Source organism: Plectropomus leopardus, chromosome 22 (assembly GCF_008729295.1).
Source record: "Plectropomus leopardus isolate mb chromosome 22, YSFRI_Pleo_2.0, whole genome shotgun sequence".
NCBI classification, from domain to species: domain Eukaryota; kingdom Metazoa; phylum Chordata; class Actinopteri; order Perciformes; family Serranidae; genus Plectropomus; species Plectropomus leopardus.
Window position 1 is genome coordinate 2,448,955 of NC_056484.1, and position 10,279 is coordinate 2,459,233.

Genomic DNA, 10,279 nt, shown 5'->3' on the forward strand with positions numbered 1-10,279 from the left:
AAACCAGTTAAATTTAATGAGACGTTAAAGCATTCTCCATCGTTTTTGTAGCAATCAAACTGGGTTTATTTATTTATTTTTTAAATCAGATTTTTAATGAGATTTCAGGACATTTCCAGCTGTTAGTGGCCACCAAAATGAGTATATTTAACAAAATGTTAGTTTTTTTTGTTTGCACAAACAAAATCAACAATTTCCATGGCAATATTTTCAGGCATGATTGTAATAACCAAACTTGGTATTTTTTAACAAGACGTCCACACCTTTCCAGTTATTTTTACAGCTACCAAACCAGGTGTTTTTAAACGAGATCTCTGGTAAATTTCATCCACGTTTGTGGTGACCAAACCGGGTATTTTTTAACAAGAGGTTCAGACACTTCACGCTATGTTTATGGTGGCCAGTCCAGGTATTTTTTACGACATGTTGGGTCAAATCCAGCTGTGTTTGTGGCAACAAAACTGACCATTTTAATTGAGGTTTCAGGACATTTAAACTACGTTAATGGTAACCAAAGCAAGTATTTTTTAATAATGTTTGGATATTATCAGCCTCGTCTTGGCCGACTAAACTGGGTATTTTTCATGAAAATTTCCTGCCCTGTTCGTGGCAACCAAAACAGCTATCTTTAAATGAAACATCAGGGCATTTCCATTTTTGCGGCAACTATATAGGGTATTTTTAAACAAGATGTTTGTGTTTGCGGCAACAAAGGAGACTATTTTTTTTTAAATGTCGGGACATTTCTAGTGGCTTCTGTGATGACCAAATCAGGGATTTTTAACAAGACAGGCTTTTTTGTGTTTTTTTTTTTTTAAAGCACATTTTCCTGATTATACACATACTTTTACTGAGAAACATTTTCAGAGCAGGAGTTTTACATGTATCTGAGTTATTTTTTTTTTAAAATCATGGCATTATTAGTTTTACTTTTACTCGACACTACATGGGCTAAACCACCAGTTAGACACTTGAGACAAAAGTGATTTTTGTGAACTTACTAACTGATTGTTTTATTTATAAGCTTCAAGGCAAACGGTTGAAATACTCTGACCATTAGCTGAGTTTCTTGCTGGAAGATCTCCACCAGCCAGTGAAGAAACTGCTCACAGTCTGAACACATGTCGACCTCCTGCAGGGTCTCAGTTCTGCTGCGAGTAAAAAGCTTTGCTGCATGAATAAATAAATGATGTCTGTGATACACGAAGTACAGAGCGTTACAGCAGGAGGACGGACAGTTTCCCTGTTACACGGGATGAATAACAGGGAGGTCAGATGGACGCTGCAGAGAAACAGCAGCAGGAGGAACAGTCTGTTTCACAGAGTTAGTCTGAATGTCTGTTGTGTTTGTATGTGTGAGAGACTAAAGGAAAAAATATAAATTAAACAAGAGAACATCAGGCAAGCATCTATAAAAACCCTCCAGTGGTTTGATCAGGGCATTCAACATGATGCATTAATTAAACATACATGAAGTCACTTAGTTCATAATTGTGTTCTCTACATATTAAATACATGATGCTAATGTAAGCACGCACCCTTATTTTTGAAATGCTTGCGTGCTAAATTGCATTTAAATAATAATGTGTTCACTCAGTGGTACAAACTAAAGTGCATTTGAACTGTGATGAAATGGAAAAACGCAAAGATGAGACAAAAACGTGAAATAAATATGTATAATTTCATGCAGCATGTTTTCTGCTTCACTTTCAGAGTAAAGAGTTCTTGTGACCCCTCAGATTTATGTTGTGACTCTTTGGAGGGTCCAAACCCTCAGATTGGGAATCATTTATGTAGCCTTTAACTAAGTTATACTCAATTTACGGCCTATGGACCAAATCTGGTCCCTGACAGGGTGCAAGAGGGCAGCGTTACAACAATAAACAAGAAGCGGAAGTTTTACTATTGAGGGGGACGAGCAATATACAACAGTGTCATCTGCATAAACATGAAAGCATTTATCACTGAAACTGAACAGAATTACAGCATAAGACGGTTCTTCATTTACTTTTTGGGTAGTTATTGGTCTTCCCACTCTTTGTAATTTTTTTTATTGTTCTGAAATCGACTTACTTGATTCTTCCAGACTTTATTCTACCAATACGGTAAATAAAGTAAATCACACTTAAATTATTTTTGCTCATATTTTTTATATTTTTGTTTTGTTTTCTTATTTTGTTTGCCTTGTTTGGAGCTTGTTGATAAAAAAAAGTGTCAATGGAGGATCCCCCACACCCCCTGACAGAGGTCCTAGCTAAGAACCTACTGTCCTAATATCCTAGAAACATCCTAAAATTTGAGAAAGGTCCTAAAATGCAAGAAATATTCTAAAATTGCAGAAGTGTTTTCAGTACCTGTGTCGTTTGCATGTGTCCCCTCATTCTGTTGAAGTGGAATAAATGTGTACATTAGATTCATCTGTGATAAGTGTATTCTTTATTGGGTTAAATAAAGTTATCTGTCCTCATAAACAGCATCAGATCTGTGGGACACTAAGTCAGTCTCGGCCTGTCGCTGGTCAACTAACAAGGCTGCTTTTGAAATGATACTTTGGCGTTTTGAGAGTGAATTAAGCAACTAATCCTGACCTATCTGAACCAATCACAGCCTCCCAGTCGAGGAAACTGGGGCCTACATGAGCTTAGCGACTTGCAAACATCAGCTGCTGATTTGCTGCGCGGCAGATGGAGGTCGAACGCTCTCCAAAGTTCAAGTGCACGTTAAACTTTCCACTTGCTTTGAGGAGGGGCTTTAGACGCTGCTCTGTCTTCCATCTTCAGTTTCAGCGCCGGTGAAGCAGCTGTAACTCGACACTCGGCCGGTTATAGCCGCAGCAGCAGCCTCTCCTTTGTACTGCAGCAGCCTGCCAGTATCATCTGACACGAGATAAAACAAGACGCGGGCAGCGTCGTGCTTTCAGAGAACGCCAGAGGGATGAAATCATCAGAGGTGCATCTGTGCACTCGTGTCAATGTGTGAATATGTGTGTTCAGCACTGTGTCAGCTATTTGTCTGTTTCAGCTCCGTCTGGGGCACGTTCACCTCAAGTTTTCACTTGTTTCGTGGCTCCATTCACAACAAAGTGCGTGACCATGTGTCGTCCAGCTGCAATAATCCCTCTGGAGTCTGAAGTCATGTTTGATCACTGTGGAGTTTGATCTTTTTTTACCGCCTAAAAAAAGTCTTAACCTTCAGTGATGCATTTGTTGTTTTGTCCTTGTTTGGCTTACAAGACAGTTTCAATAATCTCATTATGAAAACACCAAAAAAAATGTTTACCTTGAAGGTTTACCTTGAAAAAAAAATACCATAACTCTGTTTGCTTGTGTGAATTAGTCGATATTTGACCTCAGGAGTGTGTTGAAGTTGTTTCTAGAGACAAAGTTGAACTTTATTTCTTTGTACAGAGTGTGTTTTAGCATTGTTAAAACACACCCAACAATATTTTGCAAGTCTTCAAATGTGCCCGAAATAACAAATATGTCGGGCTTAAATTGGGATAAATGTGTCTAAAATCCCTTTCATTATTTTTTTGTTGTATTTATTTATTTTTTAAATTTTTGAATAAAAACTTTTGGTAGTTTTTTCCTTTCAAACTTTTTTTAAAACATTAAAATTGTGATTTTTTTTTCTTTAAAAAGTTCTCACGTTTAAAAAAAGGGCTTTTTTCCATAACATTTTATTTGTGATTTCTTTCTTTAGAAAATTTGACAATTTTTAAATAAAAAAAAGCCAGTTTTCTTATCTTTACACCACTTTTCTCGCTAACTGCCTAACGGCTGCCACCTCTTTGCATTCCCGCCCGCATTGTCGTTGTATTTAGACTTGAATCAACCAAGATCACATCTGGACACATTCACTGTTCATTAGCCATCAACTAAAGTCAAACTAGATTATAATCCATTAAATCTCAGGGGTCAAAGGTCACAATAACATATGGATTGAGGCTCATCGTAAGTCTTTGCCATGTATGCAGATCGGCTGCACACGCATGACTGAACACAAAGCCCGTTATTCTTTTTTTTCTGTGCTTTATGTGTCTAATTTTGACCTCAGGGCCGAACGTGTGGCTGCTCACTGTATCTGCTGCTCACGATGCAGTTGTGTACTATGAGCCCATATGTTTAGGTCATGAATGAATTGGATGTTTATGTTCATTTGTACCAGGGGCGCGTTTGCAAACTAAATTTAGTTTCCTGGAATTCACTACGATGTGCTGCTGACATTTGGTGTCAAGCAGGCGTGCAGAAACTCATCCAGCTGTCGGACAGTTACAGTGACAAACTATTACTGTAACTACAAACATACTTCACACATATGTACATACCAAGATATATATTCCCCGCTTTCATGTTACTTTAAAATTCCTAGAGACTCATTGTAATAAAACAGATAATTTGTTATATTGGTAATATTTCTGTTTTGTAATTTTATTTTCTTGCTCTTGTGTTTGTTATTATTCTGCATCTTTGACATTTTTTCCTTAAGTCTTGTGATTATGGAGCCCTTTTTTGAAAAACGTTACTTTTAGTTACCTGCTAGTAATGCAATATTACAGTGCACTCACAGCATTAAGATTAACAATCAGTGGTGAATGGTGATTATTGCCTCGGCTGTCTGCAAACAGGATTCCTGTCTAGTTAGTGGAGGTTATAGGGGCCGACTGGAAAACCTGCAGACATAATTCAGGGCCTAAGACAACCACTGAAAACATTTCACAATTATAAATATAAATATTATATATGTTTAAGAAGTCTTCAAATGTGCCCATAACACCAAATATGTAGGACTTAAATTGGGGTAAATGTGTCTAATAAAAAAAAATGGTAGAAACCGGAGACGAGGCCACTCCACACACATTTGGCACAAACATCCATTTGGACTCAAGAATGACATGATTATAAGCTGGTGGTCAAAGGTCAAAGGTCAAAGATCAAGGTCACTGTGACCTAATAAAACATTTTTGGGCCATAACTCAAGAGCCTTGGGTGTCCAGTTTGAAACTGCTGATTGTAGAGATCTTCTGGGTGAAAGACGTGTGTGAAACATCATGTTTTCACAAACATGACGTAGTAGTTAGTTAGTGAAATCAGTAAAAGACGGCTGACTTTCCTAAATATTTTCTTTGTCTTTCTTTGTCTTTTATGTGACTCTGTCTCTGTTCTGGATGTTTCTTCCATTCAGTGGAGCTGGGACTGGTTCCAGCTCTGCAGCCAGCTGATCCTCCAACTCCCTGCCCACTGCTGGGTCCATCTGCTGGGCTTTTCACTCCTGCTGCCTCCAACAGACTCTGCCACCAATCTGCCGGAGAAACTGTACGAAAACGCTGCCATTTATGAAGACTATATAACCTATCACCGTGAGAATAAAAGGAGCAAAATACTGACTTTTTAAAACAAAGTGAAAAAGAAGAAAGTGATGTGATATTTGAAGACATGGAGCTGTCCATGGTGCTGAAGTTCAGACTTCTTGTGGGCCTTTAAAACAACAGGTTGACAAAAAAATAAATAGAACAAATGTCTGAAAACGCTTCAAAATATACAGTATTTATTGCAAAGTTAGGCTTTATTTGTACTTGAGTCAGACACACATTAATGGAGGATGTGTTTTTTTCACAGTAAATTCCTGCTTCTGACGTAAACCTGCAGATTTCCTCCACAATTCCAAGGAATATCTTTTTTTTTCTTTTTCCCATATAAAGTGCATTAAGTGTTTTCATATCTCAGGTGTGACTGAATAAATCCACCATACACAGGAGCAATGATGTCTTTTGAATAGCACCAGATTCATCTTTTTCAGACTCTCATTGTGAAGTCATTTCGACCGGCTTATACTCGACCCGTTCGTGTGACCTTCCTCACAGTAGAGGTGATAATAACTTCTAGGCTCCAGCGAATTCAAGCCCGGTCTCAGAAGCCCAGATAAAGTCAAATTAAGCCTCAAAGCAATTCCCGGCTCGAGGTTTCCAGTTTTTATAATTCAAGGAAAAATAACCAAATCTCTCAGACGTTATCTCGGTTATCGGCATGTGCAGCTTAATGCTTAATGAAGGTTGACTTCACAGGGAGCTTCTTTGTAACCCCGTGGTCTCTGCTTCAATATCTGTTTGAGATTTTCTTTAAAAATATACTTAAAGGCCAAATCATGTGTCTATTACTATGTAGATTACAGGTATACTCATTTTATAATAACTCTTAAGTGTTTTTCGGCAGCATCTTTCAAATTTTATAATTTCTTTATATATTAAACTACATTTATTTAAATTGAAATATTTCAATATATGTTTGTCTCTTATTTTTGTAATACTTGTTCACATTTTTAAATTAGTAGCTTCTTCTCCAGTGTTTATGTTATGTACCAAAACACCCAAAGCAGATTTCATTCTGACTCAAATATCAAATATTTGAAAAAATGTGCACGTCAATTTTGCTTTTGTTTGAGTACTTCACGAAGACTTGACATAATAGTCAAAACTTTTAGTTACTTGATCAGAATAATTCAATTTACTTGCAGTTTCCACTTAGTAGCCTATGTTACAAGGTTTTAAATTAGGAAATACATTTAATATTCAGAACTTTGACTCGCTTTCTAATAATATATTTTTGTCTTTTTAAAATTATTTAGCTTCACTCTTAATTTATTTTTCAAGTTTTGACTTCCGCATTTGACTTTAATGATTTTGATTTACCATAACGTTTTTTAAAATTTCCTAGTAACTCTTAACAAGTATTTTCTCAGCATATTTCAGATTGTCATATTTTATATTACTTTTTTCATAATTTTCATTATAACTGTATTCTAACTCTCTTGATTTTGCAATACTTGATTATTTAAATTGTTATTTATACATTTATTTTTATCTTTAGCTCACCTTGTTTAGGCTACTTTATCCAGCATTAATGGTCTTCCACACATGGACAACCAATGTAAAACCTCAATTTCTAAACTGGAGCCTTTTAGACTCTTGCTGTCGTGCAGTTTTCACACATGACCAAATAAATAAATAAACAAAAATAAATAAATAAATAAAATCACTCTGCAGGTTTCTCCCTGTAACCATAGCAACACCGGGGTATTTACACCAACATGCAGGCCCGACTGTCGCAAACTGCTCAGCAGCCAATTATGGGAAACCGTTTGAGCCGCTTCCTGCTGCAGATTCCTCCAGTCAAACGTCAAACTGGGAGCTGAAAAAAACAACACGACAGTGTGTTTGATACCAGCAGCAGGAAATATATCGAACACACTGGTTATATAACGTGATGCGGTGCTTTTAATGTGGTGAGACCTTGCAGCGTCCTCTCATTTAATCTCTAATAAGGTTCTTTTTTTTTTTTTTTTTTTTTAATAATTATGACACGATGCGCGGTGGCTCGTGCAGCTCGTTGTGGACCCGCTGCTGTTTTGTTTGGTGAGCTGGTTTTGCAGATACTGTAGTGCCAACTGTGTTTTACAGTCTGTCTGCATTGCGTCGAAACCCCCCTCCTCTCCTCTTTCTCACTCCCCTCACTCACTCACTCTCTCCTAACCCCTCCCTCCCTCACTTCACTCACTTCTTCTTTTTCCTCTCTACAGGAAATCCTGCAATATGCGTCCAAATTACCGGAGACACAGCCTCTGTCTCGTGAGTGCGGGATCTTAAACCGTTTATTTCCCCCTGCTGCATTTTTTTAACGCAGAAAAAAAAGAGAGAGGGCGACGCTTTTCTGCTGATGCTGCAGTGTCCGGTCTCCCCGCTTCTCCCCATCACACCGAGAGCTTGATTCAGCCTTATATCTTGTTTTTCCTCTCCGCCACTCTCCGCCCGCCGCCTCCTTCCTCTCCAGCATGATTTTACCAAATTGTCAGTCAGGATTTTTGCTGCGGAGCCGCGGTTCAGAAGCTTCCTCCTCCTCCTCCTCCTCCTGCGGGCTGCTCCGATCGACGCTGAAAACCTACACCAAGAGGATACGGATGTTGACCAAGACAACATAGTCTATTAATTTTTCAGAGATACTGTAAAACGATATCAGTATTAAACCCAAGTTGGGGAAAGGTGTGCACCGGTGAGGACATTGCTTCCATCTGCTGCTCTCCAGCTCAGCTCAGGTATGTTTTTATGATCTTCTTAAAGCATATATGACATATGGATGATTTATTTGTGTGTGTCAGATATGGATGTGACAGAGGGATATTTGATGTGTGAAAGGAAACTGCAGGTCCTGATGTGCGCAGAGAGGAAGCGCAGCAAACTTGAATACTGATGTATGCGGTAAAAATACAGCAAATGCAGCATGGGGTACTGTACTGTACTGCATCATGTTTTTCTCTCCTGCTGTTTGAGGACGGAGATCTCGCTTCAGCTTCTTTTTGTGAGACGAGTTTGTTTCTCTGGCAGGTGACGAAGCATCGCCGGGAGAAAGATGTTCAGCTCGGAGATGGTGATGGTGGTGATGATGATGGAGAAAGAGGCTCTGCACGGCTCGCGGCCTCAGTAGAGGCTTCCCCTACTTCGACCTGCTGTCCTTCACCTTCACGCCGCTTCCTCTTCCTGTCCTCCCCCCATCAGGAAGGATGACCGTGGTGTCCACCGAGAACATGGACGAGACCTCCACCCTGCCGGGACACCCGCAGGACCCCTACCCACCCGACGACGACCACGACGACCACGACTGTTGCGAGCGGGTGGTCATAAACATCTCAGGGCTGCGCTTTGAGACCCAGCTCAAGACGCTTGCCCAGTTCCCAGAGACTCTCCTCGGGAACCCCAAGAAGAGGATGCGCTACTTTGACCCTTTACGAAACGAGTACTTCTTTGACCGGAATCGCCCGAGTTTCGATGCCATCTTGTATTATTACCAGTCCGGGGGACGACTAAGAAGACCGGTGAACGTGCCGCTGGATATGTTCTCGGAGGAGATAAAGTTTTATGAACTTGGCGCGGAGGCCATGGAGAAGTTTCGAGAGGATGAGGGATTTATCCGCGAAGAGGAGCGGCCTCTACCGGAGAAGGAGTTCCAGCGGCAGATCTGGCTCCTCTTCGAGCACCCGGAGAGCTCGGGGCCTGCCCGGGGGATTGCCATCGTCTCAGTGATGGTTATTCTTATTTCAATAGTCATATTTTGTTTGGAGACACTACCAGAGCTGAAGGAGGATCCCAGCCAGCGGATGCGCACCATTGGGAACACCACCATGTATTACAAAGCTAATGTCCTCACAGACCCTTTCTTCGTGGTGGAGACGCTCTGCATCATCTGGTTTTCTTTTGAGTTGATAGTCCGTTTTTTTGCGTGTCCCAGCAAGGCGGCATTCTTTAAAAACATGATGAACTCGATTGACATTGTGGCTATAATCCCGTACTTCATCACACTTGGAACAGAGCTGGCTGACGACCAAGACAACAAGGAGGGGAAGGGAGGAGGCGAACAGGCCACATCTCTGGCGATTCTCAGGGTAATCCGCCTGGTGAGGGTGTTCAGGATCTTTAAGCTGTCCCGACACTCGAAGGGGCTTCAGATTTTGGGGCAAACTCTAAAGGCGAGCATGCGAGAGCTGGGCTTGCTCATTTTCTTCCTCTTCATCGGTGTGATTTTATTCTCAAGCGCTGTCTACTTTGCCGAGGCCGAGGAGAAGGAGTCGTTCTTCACCAGCATCCCGGATGCTTTCTGGTGGGCCGTGGTGTCCATGACGACCGTTGGCTATGGGGACATGTACCCCGTGACCATCGGGGGGAAGATCGTGGGCTCGCTGTGCGCCATCGCTGGAGTGTTAACCATTGCACTTCCGGTGCCCGTTATCGTCTCCAACTTCAACTACTTCTACCACCGGGAGACGGAGGGCGAGGAGCAGGCGCAGCTACTCAACGTCAGCAACCAGAACTTGGCATCGGACACCAACTCGAGCCGCCGCAGCTCCTCAGTGGTCAGCAAGTCGGAGTACATGGAGATAGACGAGGACATGAACAACAGCATCGATAACTTTAGGGAAGCAAACCTTAGGACTGCCAACTGCACGGCTCCCAGCCAGAACTGTGTGAACAAGGGGAAGCTGCTCACCGACGTGTGAGGCAGCGGCCAACGCACCAGTGTGTAAATATTGTAGAAATATCTGGATGCTTTATCTCCATTGGTGCATTTTATTCTTCTTTTGCATTGAATCATTCAAAACGTGTGTGAAGACTTAAGAGTTCAAGGCACATGTGGATTTATAAAGAGGTAGTTATCTAATGAAAACACGTTGACAGACTTGTTTGGCAATAGCACAATAGATCAGCAGGTGTCAGGGGAACATTTTTGATAAA

The 10,279-nt window shown here is 40.8% G+C and overlaps 1 protein-coding gene across 1 annotated transcript; it reads left to right on the forward strand.

Annotated features, from left to right (window-relative positions):
- The first annotated feature begins 8,023 nt into the window (after positions 1–8,023).
- LOC121961374 (potassium voltage-gated channel subfamily A member 1-like) lies at positions 8,024–10,053 on the forward strand. Its single transcript, XM_042511338.1, has 2 exons — positions 8,024–8,088; positions 8,378–10,053. Exon 2 carries the CDS (start codon positions 8,554–8,556, stop codon positions 10,042–10,044), a length of 1,491 nt encoding a protein of 496 aa, XP_042367272.1. The 5' UTR covers positions 8,024–8,088; positions 8,378–8,553; the 3' UTR covers positions 10,045–10,053.
- The last annotated feature ends 226 nt before the right edge of the window (positions 10,054–10,279 follow it).

Coding starts and splice junctions, on each gene's coding strand:
- LOC121961374 (XM_042511338.1), top strand. CDS start 8,554: ATGACCGTGGTGTCCACCGAGAACATGGACGAGACCTCCACCCTGCCG.